This window comes from Cyanistes caeruleus, chromosome 1 (genome assembly GCF_971803275.1).
Source record: "Cyanistes caeruleus chromosome 1, bCyaCae1.hap1.1, whole genome shotgun sequence".
NCBI classification, from domain to species: domain Eukaryota; kingdom Metazoa; phylum Chordata; class Aves; order Passeriformes; family Paridae; genus Cyanistes; species Cyanistes caeruleus.
Window position 1 is genome coordinate 113,945,863 of NC_141701.1, and position 19,243 is coordinate 113,965,105.

General features: G+C 40.6%; 1 protein-coding gene across 6 annotated transcripts in view; it reads right to left on the minus strand.

The window, feature by feature from the left end:
- RARB (retinoic acid receptor beta) overlaps positions 1–19,243 on the minus strand; it is a 320,215-nt gene that overhangs the window by 31,586 nt on the left and 269,386 nt on the right. For 5 of the 6 annotated variants that reach the window (XM_086851330.1, XM_086851340.1, XM_023919252.2 and 2 more), the window contains one exon: positions 13,912–14,053. In XM_086851330.1, the coding sequence (XP_086707456.1) occupies positions 13,912–14,053 (142 nt within the window). Of the gene's footprint in view, positions 1–13,911; positions 14,054–14,415; positions 14,582–19,243 lie in introns of those variants that run through there. The other variant, XM_023919253.2, reaches the window with a different exon arrangement.

Below are 19,243 nucleotides of genomic sequence, written 5' to 3' on the forward strand. Positions count from 1 at the left end.
CCCAAAAGCTGAGCAGTTGGAATAAACAATCTGCAGATTTGTTGTTGGGGTGGGGCATTTTTTTTGGAGATTACATAGTCCTGTTTTCACCAACTGTAAACTAAGGAGAAAGCAAGGAGTGAGGTCAAGGGACTTCTTTTTCTTTCCATCTCAGGATTTCAGGAAAGCCATGCTGAGCCAGCCAGCAGGCTCCGGGAAAGCCCTGCTCAAGCTGGCTGCTGCCACAGGTAAACAAGTTTATTCACTTTCAGCTTTAGCATCTCACTGCCCACCCCAGAGCACTACACCCTCCAGCTGAGGCACTTAAAAGGCCTTTGCCTCCCAGGCTTTTCTTCGGATCTCTTTCTGCCCATGCATGGCATAACTCGGCTCTGGGCTCCAGCCAGGCTAAACAGGCAGCAGCTGAAGCCCCAGCTCACTTCTCGGATCTCTGTGCCTGGGACAGCAGCAGGCTTTAATGCAACTCTTCAAAGCAAAAGGTGCCTGAGAGACAAAGGCTCTCGTTTTTGCCTGTAATAAATACTGCTCCATCCATAATTCACATGCAGAAATATTGCTTCTCATCTATTAATGCAGGCTCTCTGGACATCTGTACTCCTGCTTTATGTAGAGGCAAAAGCATCACGGCATTATGGGGTCGAATTCCCTTAACACACCTGCAGCAACCTCAGCTGTTTCAGCAGTCACGTTATGACATGAATCACTCCACAAGCCTGCACCTAATTATCAGACTGTCTATTTTGATATATTTTATCTTTTATGTACAATGCCAAGTAAGTTCTTTAAAAATACATTCCAAATATTCTTTCATTAGGAATAAAAAAAAAAAAAAGCTTTTCTGTCTAGGACTGAAGTTCTGAAATAGCAGGAGTAAGTGGACCAGATTATTTTAAAAAGAAGGCATGCTAGTAACTACAGGACTGGCTTAAAGAGCTTAATTCTGTCAGTCAGGGTCAAGTAGAATCAAATCCTGATTTCTCCATAAGATTTTTTTAAATATCCCCAGTAAAGCCAGCACATAACCTTTTTACATTAAGTGCTTTCACAGCACACCAGACCAGCCTCATGTAGTGATCACACAAGAAGCAAAGCAGACAGACACTTGTTTCCAGGAAATAGAAAGACACTAAGAAAAGCAGCTTTTCATTTTTTATTTGAAATCAAAGTGATTACTGAGGGCTCTGCAACTTCCAGGACAAGATTTAGTGCACACTAGGGAGTTCATTTTGAGAAGGCAAACAGGCAGCAGGTCAACACAGAGTTAACTCAATAAAAAAATAATTTCTACTTGGATAAACTGACCTAGTTTTCCCAGACTTCTCCATGAAAACAAAGGATGCAACTTGGACATGAAATGACGTCTGAAAGGAAAGCCAAGGGCTGGGCAAGGAGATTGAATTCAACACACAGCTGGTCCTTAACTAAATGAGGGTGGTGGTCCCCAGTTGGCACTAGAAGTGACTACCCAGCAAGAATCATCGAGCATTACAGGTGGCTGCTAACCCCATGTTATCTCATTGATGCCGATGACAAATCTTTCATGTCCACCACCAGGGTGGGATTGGGTCCCGAGCTCATTGAACACAGGTTGGGTTGCCTGCTTCCAGCTAGGACGGTCTTCTCCAAGACTGTGGCAAGTGCAAGATGAAAGATGCGCTAATAGAAGGGTTTCTGTGAGGTCCTCAGGATATTGTTCTAGGGCTACGACCCCCATGGGAAGCATGGGCTAAAACCTCAAGATTTCCAAAAGCAGAGGTTTATTCAGTTCCTGAAAGAGCTGATGAACATCCACCTGCCCAGCCAGCTGCAGAACTGCCCAGGCTGCATGGTAGACATAGTGCAGCCAAGCCCCCCAGGGCCTGGGATGTACAACATGGAGGACAGGAATAGACAAAGCTCCTTCCTGGCCCCCCTTGTAACTCATCCTGAGATTCTACAAATCTGAACACAACAGACAGCTCTTCATTTTGGGATTCAACCCAATGTTATTTTCAGCAAAGCTTTGTTGTGCTGGAATACCTCCAACCAGCTCAAGTTAAACAATTTGCCCAGAGAAAATGTTCAATGAAGGGGAAACATAAAAGTATGCACAGAAAGAGGCCTGAGTCCCCCTCTTTTCTAATCCATCACACAGCATTAGGGATTAAATACTCATTAAAAATATATATAATAAACTGTTAAGACAGGGTATCTAGTGATTCCTCTTAATTGCCTCATTTTTCCCACACACTGGTTTCTAGGGAATATCTTTAAATATTCCTCCTCCATTAGTGCAAGGCCCCTTTACCAGAGGGTTACCTCCCTGCCTCACTTCCCCAGCCAAGAAAGACCCCAAACCTAATGGGTTCATACTGCATAGCCCATGAGTGGCAGCTGAAATGGCCATGCAGTTTATATGCGTGTTCACACCTTACAATGCTTAAATTCTAGTTGAAAAAATCTTCTTAATAAACATGTGAAATAGCTGTAACTGACTTACAAAACAACAGGAAAAGTTGCCAAGAAATGGCTTTGACTCTCTTTTGAGGACAAACAGGATTTGAGCCTTCTTCAGAATTAAAGGAATAAAATATTTATGCTTATTCTCCTTTGGCTCTGTTTACTTTTCCCTGTGTTATGAGAGAGGTTTGAACATAATAGAGCTTATTTTTCTTGGTAACAACTGTCCTCTTATTTATTGTCTTTTTTATTATCATCATTCCTTTTCGATTTAAAATTATTTTCTGGATATTCTGATTTAATAGCAGTGTTCACCTGAAGAGGCATCCAAAGAAGGGGCAGGGAGGAAAGTATGCATGGATCTTATCTTCCAAATTACTGAAAGGGCAAATTAAATATCTTTCATGTAAAAAAGCACTGTCAAAAAGCTCTTATGAACTAACAGTCACTTGTTCCAAGGATCTGGATCATGTGGATTTGATCCTGGAGCTACTCAATGGGATAACCAGATGGTGCAGCACAGTACAATATGGACTACAAGACCAAACACACACTGAGCTCTGGACTTCATCGGTCTTCACAAGACTCCTAATTGGAAACACGAGAGCTCCCTGTCCAAAAGAGGCAGACTGGTACTGCCAGAGAGCAACTCAAGCTCCCCTAAACCTAACGCTACATCTTCTGGCAACAACAACTCTCCTGTATCAGAAGAAAAAGCTCCTTGATATAATTCCAGATGTGACGCCTTTTTGCATGTCTTTTCCTAGTTGTGTCTCCACTAGAATCAAAACATGTCATGTCACAGGTCACCTAGAAGAAGTGCTATGGCAAGAAAAACATGAGAAAGATAGTCCTTGCATGACTCACAGCTATGGTGCAGAGAAGCTGAACATGTGAGGTGCAGCAGTTCAGCACATAAGGATATTCATTTACTGCTGATCTGTGCTCCTCTCCTGGTGTTCCCAGCTTACAAAATGGCTAAGACCTGTGCAACACCACTAATCAGCCTTCTTGAGATATAGGGAAAACTCTCATGTAGTAGCCAACATCTTAATTTTTAGAACTATAAAAAGTAGATCTCAATCTCTGACACTGGAACATTCCCTATAAGTACACAATATATAAAATTACTCCGTAAGAGTATATGTAACTTGTGTATTCTTTGAAATGTAAAACTCCCCATAAACTTCATGACTTCCTGGCAATTTCCATTTTTTTCTGCCTCTCTTACACTGTATCACTATTTCCATGATGCAAACTTTAATCAGGTAGTTGGGAGTTAAAAACAAGGAGAGATGGGAGGAAGCAAAGGATTTGAAGCAGCACCCATTGCACCAGGGCAGAGTGACAGCAGAAAACCTGTTAATGATGGAAACAGGAGGAGACAGAGCAGGTGGAAACAGTGTCCCTGGATTGACCAGTACATCAAGGAATGATGTCCTCTCCTGCTCTTTCAACCACTCAGAGATGTCTTCATCACATGTAAAGCGCATAGAGCACAGCTCTTTACCAGGGACCTGGCACACCTCAGCCATCTGACAAATTGTGTATGTGCTCACTGCTGAAGGAGTGAAGTGGTCTACAGCATTTCTGAAACACTTTCCTTTTTCACCCAGTATCATTCAATTTAGTATCTTTGTGATGTTTTAATCCTTCCTCACTGCTAAGTTTTCATATTTAAGGCTTTTTTCCCCCCAAGCTCTCAAGTTTTATGGTACAGAGTTTCCCAGGTTCAAATACATCAAGTTCTGCCTCCAAGAAAATACTGAAGGTAGGGCATCAACCTCCTTAATGTAGGGGAAAAAAAAGCTGAAGCGCAAAATGCATAACACTATCTGCCAGTAATCCCTCTTTCCCCAAGTTTAAAGACAGCAAATGTTTAAAAATACAATGCATTGAAAATGATACAAATGTAATACGCTTTGTTAGTCTGTTATTTTCAATGGTTTGTAAAGTCCTCCCTCAGAGGACTGGACTTAAATCATTCATTAACTTGAAGCTGATTGCTTTGTCCTGCAAAGGGGGAAGAACATGGGTTTCTCAGATGTAACCCAATTTCCTAACAGAAACAAAAACAACCTGATGAAATTCAGTTACCAAAACAATCTATCATACCCTAAACAGAAGTGTAAATAAATTAAATTACAAAATGAGCTCCTTCACCAGAGTCTAACTTTATTGAGTGTTTTAAAATTAATACTTCACTTGCTTCAAAGTTTGAAAAAAAGAAAGAAAGAAAAGTAGGTCAGCATGTTTCCCCAGCATGTCTTTCTGACTCCATTAAAACTGTCTGTCAGATGACTAACCATGCCTGTAATCCAACTAAAAGCATGTTTGCTTTCTGTTGCACTTTTTGCCAGGGGAAAGGAAGAATTCCACTTAGCTTTAACTCTGAAATTCAGGTAAATGTCTCCAAAGTCAGACAATTTCCTCACATTTACTTACCAAATCTGTTTATATCAACAACAAGCAACTGGTTATGGATGCATGGCACTGAAAAATGATCCCACAGCTCACTAAATGCCTATCAGCCACAGGCACTGCCTGTAGGGCTTTAAGATACAACTTGCAGAAGTCAGGTTTCAGAGCTGTTGTCTGATTGACAGACTTTTCATGAGACCTAGATTTAAACATTTAAGAGCTTTCAGAAACAGGCAAGCATGCGAACAAGTACTGGAGTAAAATAAGATAAGGCAAAACCATTTCTGTTCATTTTGGGCTAGAGGACATTAAAAATTCTAACGCCTTATGATCTTTCTTTTTCCTTTTATAGAATTGGCAGCTGAGTGTTATTTAGGTTTGGATAGAAAGGGTGTTATTTCTACTCCTTGTACACCATCTACTTTAAAAAACCCTTTACACTTTCCACATGAGCGCTGAAGAACTGGAAATTAACTGTTCTGATGTATTTTAAAATGAGCATGTGATACAAAGTCAAACTAAAAACAAATCAAGGCTATTTTTAGAGCACAGTCCTAGGGCCAGCATCCCAGCAGGAGGAGCTGCAACGTGTCAGCCGGCTTATCGCAGGCACGGCAATGGAAAACTCCCTCTGCTCTAACAATTCATCCAGTGGATGAAAGCAAGCCGTGAGAGCCTGACAGCAGCAGAGGGAAATCCATGGCCTCATCTACTTATGGCGAGATCTTCCTAAAGCGTCTTGGAGCGCTTACTGTTTTCCTAGTGCCTGCTTTCCATCTTCCGCACCATCAGCATGGGAGCTGCTCTCTGCAGAGAGGCCAGCGAGAGCTTTGCTTCTTTGCCTTTTGCAGAGGCACCTACCCCATGCAAGAACATCTCCAGCAAAGTGATCACCAGGAAAACAAAAGTTTGCAGATATAAACCAACAGGAAGACAAACACATTCTCACATTTATTTCTTCTGTGGGGAAGGACCAAATAAGCCTCTCCTTTGATAGAGAGTCCTTCAGGAACATTCGGGTTGCTGCAGTTCAGACTTCCCAGAACTCTTGGGAACAATTTACTGCATTTCTCATGAACCTTGGCTACTGTAGATAACATTTTCAGGTTGGCCTGACAACCAAATAAGCCATGTTTAGCTTCAAGGCCCAGAACACTGGCAATTTGCTCGTTCCCAGACTGATATTTATCTCATTGACATTTCTCCATCCTTTGGATTCAAATCCCAAAATAAAAAAGAAAAAAAAATAGAAAAAGAAAAAAGAAAAAAAGAGAAAGAAAAAAGAGCATTCAAAGGGAGAAAAAAGATACCAGAGACACTACAAGGGGCAGTATAGAAAGCACAAGCTACATGACACAATGGCAATTAGAAAGAGAGATGCAAAGACGCCCCGCGTCCCCAAACAACAAAATGATCCGAATGAGGAATACGAAGCAGTGAACTGAGTGCATAAAGGAAGAATGGAAGCTCTGAAACAAAGCTTTTGAGGTCATGGGATTGGGGTCTCAGCAGTTATGTCCGCATGACGAAGCAAATGTGGTCTCAGCATCATTCTTAGGAGTGCAAGGACTGGGTAGGGACTGGTTACCTCCAGATTTCCCATCTGCTCTTACAGCAGCATTACCCGGCACAGGACAAGGCAGAAAGGATAATCCAGGTTTTTCCTTGCCATGAAAGCAGCTGGGATACTAAACTGAAGAAGAGACAACACAGATGCATAGAGCCAGTGTCTTTACATGTGCAACTTGGAATAATGCTATAAACCAAAGTGGGGCATGGGAAATAAAAGAAAAAGGCCAGGAAAAGAACAAGATCTATGTTGAGAAGTGATTTTTTAAGAGATACCTGCCCAAAATGCCTTTTATTGGGAAACTGAAGAATGAAGAAATGAAGAAAGCATCTGATGATTCCTAAAACACCCCAAAGGTGTAAAATTAAAAATATGAAAACTTAGACCTGTGTCAATGCCAGCTGTTCTCAAGGAAGAGCCCAGTCTCCAGAGGTGGCACATGGCAGGGCTGCCACAGAAACCTGAGCCACAAGCACCAACAGACATACCATGGGCTTCTTTAAAATAAGGATGGGTTCAGCAAGGTCTGAGGGCTTTGCCAGAGCACTGAACAGTAGCAAGCACTTCTCTGGAGTGTGCTGCAGGTCTAAGCAGAAATTAGACCGTGTTCATTACACTTTTCCCTGGCTCTAGTTATCTTAAGTTTCACCTGTTATGAAAGAAAAGTTGTACTTATACAAGGACTGTGCGCCACTCTTCCACAGGATAAGACTGGATAATATCTTCCACAGGATAAGACTGAGAGCCATTCAGAAAGTCCTTTCCTAAAGCACATCTCTTTCAGAGCATGGCTGGGTACTGCAGTACAAATGATTAGTGTAATAACTTTAGAAGTGTCACAAATTTAATAAAACACCTTGTTAAGCAAAAACGTAAGAAAGGCACACATTTACAGTCATCGAGGACTAGGATTGATGGATGCAGACAAAGGCTGCAGAGAGCACATGAGCCCTGGTAACTTCTGCCAGGATCTGTGTTGTCATAGAGACAGCAGAGAGCGTTGAAAAGTTCACCACGGTAGCTATACCTTAGTGAATAAGTCTTAATGTAACTTCCAGCTGAGGACATGTAATCAATCTCTGTATGAGCTTATTGAAGGAATTCCCTTTATACTTACCCAGTCCTCAAGAGCCCAAAATGAGGGAAAATATTTTAAAATATATATTTTACTACTTTTGAAGAGAAGCCAAAAGCTTCTTTTGGATTGGGAGAGTAGGGATGGTACTCACAGGAAAGTAACTGTTTCATTTGAAAAAGGAATTATGTAAAACATGAAAAACTTGATATTTTAAAAAGCCCAAAACACTAGCACCAACCAAAAGAAAAAGGATGGAAATAGTAATTCTAGAGCAGCCTGGCAAATTTGGCCACATGCAGCAGTTTTTCCCCCTTTCCCCAGACACTTTTCCTGAAAAGGTGGTTGCAGCCCTGGCATCTCACTGATGCTCTTCTCCTGTTGGCTTCAATCACCTCATCCCCTTTTACACTGCAAAACTCAGGACTTTCCCTGTTCTCTCTTCCCTCTCCATTCCTCTCTCCTGGCATCTTCCTCTCCAGTGGCATTTGACCCTTGGTTTACCTTCCTCAGGGCAGCAGCACCCCGTGACTTTCTCGGGTCCCTGCTTCAGGCTCTGTCCCACCACTTGGGAGGTATGGGACACTGCAGCCCACAACAAGCAGCGCAGAAACAGTGCCAGGGGTTGTTTATTGGCCGAAGTCTTCAATTCTTAGCTTACACAATTATGGGGTTTCTATTCAAGGAAGGGGGAAAAAAAAATTTGCAGCACTAGAGTGCTGCAGTTTAAAGTTACAGCTATTTTGCATAATGCCTGAAAGGCAAGGAACAGAAGAAAAAGAGAACATTAAGACTCTATTCTTACTTCTCCCTAGCATTTTAGGATATAAAGATCAGACTAATTACCAGACAGTGTTGAGTTGAGCAGGGTTCACTAATCACACTCTGCTTGAGGAATTAGGAGAGAATTTACTTAGCCACATCATGAAAGGTGCCAATAAATTGTTCAGCTGGAGAGTTAACATAATAAAAAAAATCATTTTTTATGTTATTTTCTTTAGCAGTTTATTAATTGCTGCCTGAAATACTTTTCTGAAACACAACGAGCTGCAAATGAATTCATGGGCTATTAATCTGCTGTACATGGCACTGGAGGGAAAGCTCATTAGGTGAGTTGATGCAATTACTGCTATTACATAACCATCTTCACAGAACATAGAGTAAATTATGGATAATAACATTCAATCTAAGTTGCTCCTTTAAACATTAAAGCTGGCAAGTGTAAGCTATGCAAAATCAGGGGTAAAGGCTAAAACACAGAAGAGGCAGACCCCAAAAGGAGAAAGGAAAAGCAGATCGGCTTCTTTGAAGAGAAAAAAAAAGATGTGAAAAGCAAGAGATGTTTGTTTAACCATGGGAAACAATGTACAACAAGTAGAACCCAGTTCTCCACAAGAGAATTTTAATTGTATGTAGATAATTTTCAGCCACCCAGCATAACAAAGTGTGCATTATCCCTGGCAGAGTACAGGCTGACACTAGAGCACTGTGGTTTTTGTTGCAGGAAGAGCCTTCCCCACTAGCTTCACTCTCATCTTAAAAAAAATCTCCCCATCAGTGATATTGAGAGTTTGGCATTACCTTTTAAAAGTTCCCAATTTGTCAGCCTGAAAAAAAAAAAGAAAAAAGACAAGCTTTCCTATCCGATCAGCAACTGAAAAAAATCTCCAAAACAATCCATCCTTAAAAAACAAAATGAAAAATATGTGATATCTATGGTTTGGGCATAGCTTCCCACTATCTATATTCCACAGTTCTTAATTTAATTGGTATTTTCACAGTTTACATCTTTCTACTTTCAAAGCACTTGCAATACAAGGTCTCCCAGCCCCTGTGAAAAGACATAATTTTCACCTTGCAAGATAGGAAAGACAGAATAGTCAGACAGGAATTAGTCCCAGAACAGAATTCAGGGGTTTGTGATTTCCACTCTGATATTTAGCTCCTGCCTCTCGAGAAAGCAAGTTAACAGGCAAGGCAACTACTCTGGAATTTTTGAAAAAGCCCCCAGCCACTGTGTGGTATTTAGGCATCCAGTTAAAAATCTAGCCTGTAGCAAAGCAGAAACAATTCCTAAATCCAGTGTTTCCTGCTGGCTAAAAAGAATAAAATAATCCCAGTTCAGTTCTGACTAACATCTAAATAAAGATTGCATGCATTCTAATTAATTCACTTTAAAATGACATCAGTGAAATCTGCATGAACTTCTCAAATGCAACTATGCAGGCTAGCCCTCTACTTAGCCACTCACTGAAGATGGAATCATGCTTCATTAAGGAGTCTGAAAAAAATTAAAGAGAAATAAAAAATACAAACATGACAGATCCTCAAGCTGATGTTTCCTGCTTGCCAATTTCTACCAGAACGAAAATAAGCAAATCCATTCATTTCATTGTTTGGTAGCAGAATGTAATCATATGTTCCAAGAAGCATGAACATTTAAATATTATAAGACTCAAGTCTGTGACAAAGAGTAACAGACATTTCTGGGCAAGTTAAAAAAAAGCCCAACAAATACAGAGCACAGAAACCAGATTCTCTCCTCTTCATGATAATTTCCCTGCATTCCCTCCCTCCCTCCAGAGAGGTTAATTGTAAGCAGATTTGCAAATCTGAACATTGCTTCAGTGCACTGAAGTAATCTGGAACAATTCTGCAGCTTTATAAACATAATTTCGCTCTACTAGAGCTCACTGCAGAAGAGGTCTATGCCAGTATAAAGATGGCTTTTCTGCACCACACCCTGGTACATGGGCTGGGTTGTGTCTGAGGAGACCCCAAAGATCATCAAGTACAGTGGCAGTCCCTGCAGCCTGCACAGTTTATGAAAAAGGATGAAAGTTGAAAAGCTGCTGGGCTAAGCTGGGCAGTTGTGGCAGAAGGGAGATCCATTTTCTACCCCCTCAGGTTCTCTCTACGAGCAGGCTTCACCTTACAAAGTGACTGTTACAGCATCCTGCTTGAAAGAGTCCGTTCTTGTGCAAGAGTTCTGCCCAGCTTCCTGTGTGCTCTCTTAATGGCAGCAGGCAGTGCTGTACGTGTGACCCTGGAGCTCCTGAGCACCAAGGGCCCGCGTCCAGGCAACAGCAAGCTGCTTGCTGGCACCTGGGGTCACGCCGAGGATGGCGCTTCAACAGTGGCGTAGTGACCACGTAATAGAAGGGCAAAGGTTAGTTTCCTAAGGCTCTCCATCACATAATGAGCCACTGTCAGCCTTAGTAGCCTTCTCACTTCAGCAGCAGCAAAAAAAGCACCCTGTGTGATCGCCATCTGTTTCTACGTGGTAATTAAAAAAAACAGACTGGAAGGCTATGAAGGACAGAAGTTGTTTGGAGTTGGGTCCAACTCAAGAGCCTCAGCTGCACCTACACTCCCCCATGAGCTGAGGTGGGACAGCCATATATCCATCCCCAAACCTGAGGCGGTGCTGGTGGAGGGACTGGCTCCAGGCCCTGAACCGGGAGCTGCAGCTCAGGTTTCGGGGACAAAGCTCTGGAGTTTCTGAAGGAAGGGTATCTGATTAAAGACAGCAGGATTTTATTTCAAGCTGTGTTTTGTCCTGTTGTAGGATGATAAGGCAGTCATCACTACTTTGTTTCCCCTAACACTTTGTCCTGCCTATCTGGAGCACAAACTTTTTGCAACAGGGACTACACAATGAAAGACGTCCCTAATGAAAGAAAGCCCCACTAGTGGGATCCAGTTCCAGCAGGTCTTGCAGATATTATCACAAGGCAAATAGCTCCACTCCTGCCCTGGAGGTAGTGTAGTTATTGACCTCTCTTGATCAGATCTGGGGAGTAAAATGGGGTCGAAGATAGCTTTTTTTTCCTCTACACTAACAAAACAACCTATAAAGAAATGCAAATTGGTGCATTCCTTCATCATCTCACTTCATTCTCTGAAACAAGATAAAAGCATAAAAGAAATGCTCAGTATCTCATCTCTTTCAAACACTGTACCCCCATTCTTAAACCCTTACTTATCACACTGGCTATGCACCCAGTTCCCATCTCTCCTCTGATGTTTGTGAGGAACACTCATTAAGCTCAAAGGGAGCTGCATATGCAGGTACTTTTGCATACCCTTTAAAGACAGAATAAATAAACATAGGACTGTAGCTTTTAAGCACAGATTACTCTGTATACAGAAACCCAGCATCTACTCCTCCTTAGTGCCTGGAAACAGACCTTGGGGTTCCTATTTGCAGGTGCCATCATGATTACTTTCCCCATTTGGGACTGGTTTGAGCATTGTAGGCTTGTTTCCCTGTGAGATTTCTCTGATACTTTTTTTCTGTCCTTTGTTCGTGGCTTTCACATTACAAGATAACAGAACTGTAAGAAGACAAAGAAATAAAATGTGAATAATGCACTAGGGGAAAAAGAAAAATCTCTATCTGGTAAGAAAAAGCTGAATGACAGATGTGCCTTTGTTTACATAAACTTCTAAAGAAATGGAGTTGAAACCTAGAGATATGTATGAAAGAAGGTCAGATAAGAAAATAGTTCCGCAAATCTCTTAAGAGATGAAAAGCTCCTGTTTATGAAGGGATAACACAGAATCACTTCAGACTTAGTTCTTAAACCCAGAAGACAAGACACACTGCATTCAAACTGATGACATTTAAAATAATTTCTCTGTTCCCTTGCAAATGCCTTCTACAGAAATGCAGCCAGAGGACATCCCTCACTTCTCTCCAGGATCCTCTGTTCCCCCTCCTACCTGTCATCCCCCCTTCGGTGCCTGTAGAATTTTGAGATAAAGGCAACTGCCAAAGGGCAATTTCACTTGGTTCACCCCAGGAAACGAGCAGAGCAAAACCTTAACTCCTGCTGGCAAAGCTCCAGCTACCCTATGGGAGAAAACAATCCATCACCTAAAAGGCAGTAAATCTTTTATAGTTTATCCAAAGTAACTTCGGTTAACATGTTAAAAATACTGCTGATACCTCCAAAACCTACTCCGATGTGACGTTACAGCATTTAATAAGATTACTACTTCGCGTCAGCAATAAAGTCCTTAGGAACTCAAGACCAGCAAGCCCTCAGGTGAGAAAAGTGCTTTTTTCTTCTCTTCCAAACTGCATCATACTGTTTTTATCAAAGAAATAAAAGGCATCATGTACACAGGTACACATGCAGTGAAATAGCTATCAATAAAATCCCCTTATTCAATTTTATATCTTGGCATTTAGCCTACCTTCTCCTTTACTCCCATCATGGTTTCCATCCAGCAGATCTATACCTAAGTATAGATAAGTGCACTTCAGGCACACAAGAAATCTAGAAAACCCAACATGAAAAGTAAAATAATGGAAATCTTAAGACCTTCTCCCCTCAGTAGTTTGAAACTTTCCAATAACCACAACTTCACATTTCCATGAAAAGGAGCTGGAAACACAGCACAGTGGTCCTAAGGATGTATCTGGTTCTTTCTCCACTTCTCTACACCCTTTCTCTGAGAGGAAAGTGAAGGGTGGGAGAGAGAAATGGGATACAGTGAGGAGGGACAAATGTAACTTTAAGACCTCTAGTTCCTGACCAAGTATAGAGAAGGTAACTACTGGGATGTACCACACAATTCAGGGATGTAAAATGCTGAAGATGAGAACCTGTCTAAATCACAGTTCAGACATAAATGCCTCATCATTTTCAATCTTTCTTTTCTTGTGAAAAGAAAATTTCTCACTCCAAGAAACTCCTGTGGGTGAATAAAAGTTAAGAACTGGTGTTGGGCAATTTTCCCTCCTCTCTTATGCACACACTGCAAATTTCTGTAGTGGTTATTACTGGAATTGACCTACTGACACCAGGAACATCGCTGATAAAGGTAAAAACTCTCAACAATCTAACAGATCAATACATCAGAGACTTTTCTGCTACTGCAATCAATCCAATCAAAAACGAGCAAGTTTCAGAAGCATTACCCCATGGAATCTGAGAAAAGCTTTTTTAGCTATATTTTCAGTCTTGATGGGGACATCAATAAACTGAAAAAGAGAATATCACATATTTCTACATAAATATTTCAAAATGTTAATTTAAAGGGCAGAACAGAGATTTCTAGAAAAGAAGGGAGAGGAAAATCCTTTGGGGTTTTGGTGTGCTTCGCATAGTCAGGTTTACTGGCTTTGCAGGTTTAGAGAAGAGCATTTGCCAGCTTGTTTCACCTTTCAGAGAGGGTCCAGTCAGTAAGAACACACAGCTTTTAGGCTGCAGAGTTAAGGACTCAGAAGTCTGTAAATACAGATCTGAAGTTGTGCACCAAATTCATACTCCTTTCCCTCCATATGAACGCAGATACTGGCTTCAATCACATCATTGCATCATATTTTTTTTTCCCTTAAGACTGCCACATATATGTAGGATATGACAAACAATAAATTGTTTCTGAGACAACTTACATTCTTTGGACATTCCCACTTCAAAGCACTTCTGTAGTCTGCAGTACTGGCAGCGATTTCTGGTAACTTTATTGATAACACAGTTTTTATCTCTGTGACATGTGTAAACCATGTTCTTCTGGATACTCCTGCGGAAAAAGCCCTAGAATCAAGAAAAAAAAGAAATCAAGTAAGCTTCTGAGCTTTCCATAAACCTTAGAGACAGGCACAAATGTTGCTTTAAAATAACAAAATAAATTCAAAGTTATGGCTGGTAAGTAAGCCTCAGTCTTACTATAATTTAGTACTGTTTGTTGCAACATAAGACTCATCTCTTAAATAAAAACTAATTATCTAATGCAACCTAAGGCCAAAATAAACAAAGCTAGAACTAGTAAGAGCATTCAGGAAATGAAGCCCTAGATTTTACAAAAAAGCTCAACTAAAAATGGTTTGAGCTTATGAATGTTACTAATGAGTTGGGTAAACAACAGCCTTCCTAACAGATCCACTTGGAAGTCATACACTCATCCAATAACAAGCAGACTCTCTCAGCCTGAAGGTCCCATCTATTTTCGTTACTGCAGAGATTCTCTAGTTCGAAGGCTGCACCTCAAAAGAGAAATAATTTGAAACCCAGGTCTCTTAACTGCTGAAAACTCCTATGGCAATTAATGAGGCTTCTGCAGGTGGAAGAGTTCCAGTATCAGGTTATTGAGTTGTAAACTTGTAAAAGTTGCCAATTACAGCACTTTTTTTTCTTACTCAGATACAGCTGTGAAAATAATCAAGTAATTACAATGATCTTGAACAGAAATTAAGAAACCTAGAGGTCTGGTTTGTACTTAAGGAACACCATTTAACTGAACTCCTCCTTCAACAAGTAAAAAAGAGAAAAATAGCCATAAATGGTAAGGTTAGGTGGCACAGAAAAAAGGCAAAACCCAAGTTCATTTCTTTATCTGCACTAAAACCCAAGCTTTAGATAATATCATGTAATAATGAAGAAAAAAAAGAGGATTACTTTAAGCATTTTAGAGCTCAACCCAGAGATATTCAGTGAAAGTATTTCTGCAACAGACATTTGGAAATTTGACAGCACTATTTAACCTTCTCACTCAGATTTTGAAAATCGTTTCAGCAAGCACCAGGGTCAAATTTCAGTCAACACCACAGCATTATGGAAGAATAGTTAACAATTTAATATTTGTTGGAGGGCTTGAGAGGTTAAAACTCTTCAACCAGCCGCATGTTTACACCCTACAGGGAAGCTGTAAACCTGATGCCACAGACGATAGCTCTGTGCCCACAGTGCATTTGTCTAAAGATGCAATCATGGTAAGCTATGAAATTGGCTCTCCTCGAAGCGCTCACCGAGATACGTGAGCAGTTCAAAAGACAGAACTCCCATCGTTCAGAGCTGACTGAGAGACTTTCTGGCTGTATGAGCAGGGAGTGGTAGGGCAAGCAGTAAGGGCTGGTCATAAATTCCTTGCACAACCAATGTGCTATAGATGCTAATGTTATGAAAATACCTCAGATTCACTCAGAACTGAAAAATGCCTCCTTAATCACGTAACCCCTGGCAAGAGTTTTCTGCAACTCTTGCACAGGCAAGCCTCATCCTGAGGTTAGCTCCTCTGCTTTAGGAGATATATAAATACTCTCATCAAACAGGTAAATAAAAACTCTGCACATCTTTTTCTTAAGCTACTGGACATAGAATAATGTCTTCTTCATAGAAGAATAATTTAAAGCTATTTGTTTGGATAATTAAAACTTTCAAGTTATCAATAAACACTGCTATTTTATATTCTACACTTCTGATCATTAGCACTGCTTGAATTGTTGCAATAGCAAGTATGGCAAGTGTACATACACTTGTTTACTCGCCAAAAAAGAAAATTTATGGCAATATTCACTCCTTTCTTGCTTTGATATTCCCCTGTGATGCCTGGCTCTGGGGTAATTGCTTATGTGGCTAACAACAGTGAGACACCTATGGCGTCTATTTTATTTTAATTCAACAGGCAGAAAATGTGAGCTGTATTGTTTCAAGGGTCTCTCTACAGCTTATTTGCTCACCACTTTCTAGCTGGAAGGATGCAGGACAAGCCAAAACTGGTAACTTTTATGGCAGCCACACCAGCCTAATCCAGTGCTGCTGCAGGTGATTTAACACCCACAGCCACCAATGGCATTACTCTCCTACCACAAGCCTGACAGGGCAAGAAACAAAATGGCCCAAATGAACAAGTCACCCAATACTGGGAAAAGAAGAAACAGTCTTCTCCAAATACATCTGTACTTTACCAAAATATAACCAGTAGCTAATGGCACCTACTGATCTGTTGTTCTGATATATAACTGCAGGGTGTGCATCCTTATAAGCCAGGGTTTAATTATTTAATTAAAAATTAAACAATAGAATAATAATAAACAATAAAATATAATTATTTAATTATATTTAATTGTATTTAATTACCAGGAAGGAAAGCAGAGGAGGCTGCCTCAGTCCTTACCAGTCAAAGCTGACCACACAGCGCAACTGAAAAATGTGATCCATCTGCAGACAGCAAGTATAAAGCATTCATGAACTCATTACTAATAAAAAAGGCTTAAGAAGAACAAATTTGGAAAAAGCAGATCTCCAGGTCAAAATGAAGACAGTTTCCTCATCAGCCTAACCTCCCCAGGCAATGTCGTTCACAGAGTGAAAGATATAGAGGATACTAATTGTGGAAGCTTTGACTGCTGTTAAACAAATTACTTTCTAACACCTGTATTTGATTTTCTTCCTGGATTTACTCATGGAACATAAATAAAAATGAACTTGTTTACACAAAATATTCAGATAAAAAAAGGTGTAATGAGGTCCTGGTCAAAGCTAAGGACATGGTTCTCTACAATGTATTAGTACTCACTCACAAGTATTCCCCAAATTAGCATTGGGATACCATTCCTTGTAAGATTTGTGACAAGCTCATTTTAAAAGTTCAGCAATACATCATCAAAAAGATTAGGTTTTTAAATATTCCTCTGGACAGGCACTAAGATTATAATTATCTTTGCATACAAATCCCAAACCAAGCCATCCTAGGGGGAGGGACCGGAGTTCAGGCACTGGCGGGTGAGGAGCATCATTTGCTGGGCAGTGGTGGCTCGGTTTCCCCGCCTGCCTCCAGAAGCCTGGTGCTGTGCAGCCACAAGTTATGTGTGGCACTGCAAGCAGGGTCATGCTCAGAGATATTTCCTGAATCTAGGCTGAAAAAAAACCCCAGTGTCCCGTGTTTCCCTCTGCAGGGGGTTTGGACCCTGACTGCAGCTCTGCAGTGAAAGAAAACTGTGCAGGACATGGAGATGGCAGAGCAGATGCTTGCTGCCCAGTTAAACAGAAAAGCACATTTAAACCCTTTCAAGGCTGGACTCCAAATAGCATAGGTATAATAACAGTGGCCTTTTCACTAAAAATACCAAAGTTAGAAGCAAGCCTAAGTTTTCCTCCAAGTGTTTTCCGTCAAATGACTCCCATCTGATCCTCACAACCCGAATAGTTTCTTCAAAAACCAAGAAAATCCAAATGTGACCTGATGTTAAGAAGTTGTCAGAAACTTCAGAGACTGAAAACCACCACTGCTTATAAACTAATCAACTTCTAGTGCCTATTGGCTCTTGGAAAACAATATACTACCTCCTATAGTACAGTCACCTTGAAATTAATCTGTTTGGCTGAATATTTACATGAGCCATTTTTTATGCAAATAGTTTAGTACCTCGTCCAAATTAACACCTTGTGATGGGAGATGAGACACTCCAGTGCCAAAAACAATCACAAATGATTATTTCTTTGTAATTTAAAAAGCCTTATGAATATAAAAGAAAATCCCATTCTGTGAGACATAAAGCATTACTGTCATACATAATTGTTTTTGATAGCACCTACAAAGTACTTGAATTTAAAGTAGAGGAAGCTACTGAAGGCCTATCAGGAACAGTGATTTACTACGATATTCCTTTTATCCATAACTTTTGAAAGGAACATGGATCTTGTGTATTTATTTTAGAGAAGACAAAGCTTTGTGGAAATCACACTTTTGAATAAATTCTGTTTTTCTGAACTGCTTTTATCAGCATCCTTTACACAGAACATTTCGGACAAACATTTCAATTTTTAATCTCATCTTTTCTGTGTATCATGCCACACTCCTCCCAGGCCCACCAATCTTGTTATCTTAATGGATGACAGATAGAGTATCACTCTGACCATGCCACATTAGGCATCCTCATTTACCGAGTGCAAGGAAAAAATGCTGAGTATAAATTATTCAGAAATCTATTGTATCAGCGTGTGTTCCCTGAGCATCCACCAGTGGCAGAGCAGACAGATTATTTTTCACTTTTAATTGTGTTGATATCTTATCTGCCACACTGAAAGCAGAGAGTGATATGTGAAACCGTATGTATCAAACAGCAAACAAACCTGGCTTCCTAGGTCTATTGCATAGAAGTAAATAATCTATTTAGTCAATCCAACCTCAGCACAATGCCAAAGAAACCACCTCATCCCGTTCAGCCCTTGCTTTTGCAGCAGTTGCCTGTGAATGAGTCAAACTTTGAGAGCTCAGTACAGAACAGAGTGCCCACATAGAATATTAACTATTCCAGTAATATTTTGAATGCCCTTATGCCACTGGTTATGTGAATACAAAGGACCTCATTAAGGATGAGCCCTCAAGATAAGGTTAAGTGTTTAAACTTATGAAGTCTTACCAATTTGTTAGTGTGAACTGCTACCCTTACATTTTTGACAGGGAATCTATACAACTCCCTCTCCTCCACTGTCCAGTTGATTTTGGCAAGGCAGATGATTTAGAGCTCAACTTATGCACATGCATGAAGAGATGGATCATTTGATCACAACGTCTTAAAAATATTTTGCCAGCACAGAGCATGCCAAGTCTTATTTGCAGGCACAGGGGGCTTACTAGCCGAAAACTTGCACTGCAAGCCAGGGACAGGGTAATCAGCAGCGAAGGGCTATTGCAAGCTCAATCTGTTTGAACAGCCTGCTCGGTTCATCTGGTTCAGCTTTGATTACCCCCAAATACAGGCAGCCAGCTATGACTCCTGCAGATTTAGAAGCTATTCTTCTGTAAATTTGCAAAATAAGCTTCTGAGTGAAGCATATTGCTACTTTATCGTAAAAGAAACAAAGGAGTAGGAAGGACTTTTCCATGGTACAGTTTGTCAGTCATTTATAAACTCTGACTGAGCTCTGAGAGGAAAGATAAGTACCAGAAACAACTGAAAAGAAAATCCAGCCTACCACACACCTGAAACCTCTGCCCTTAGC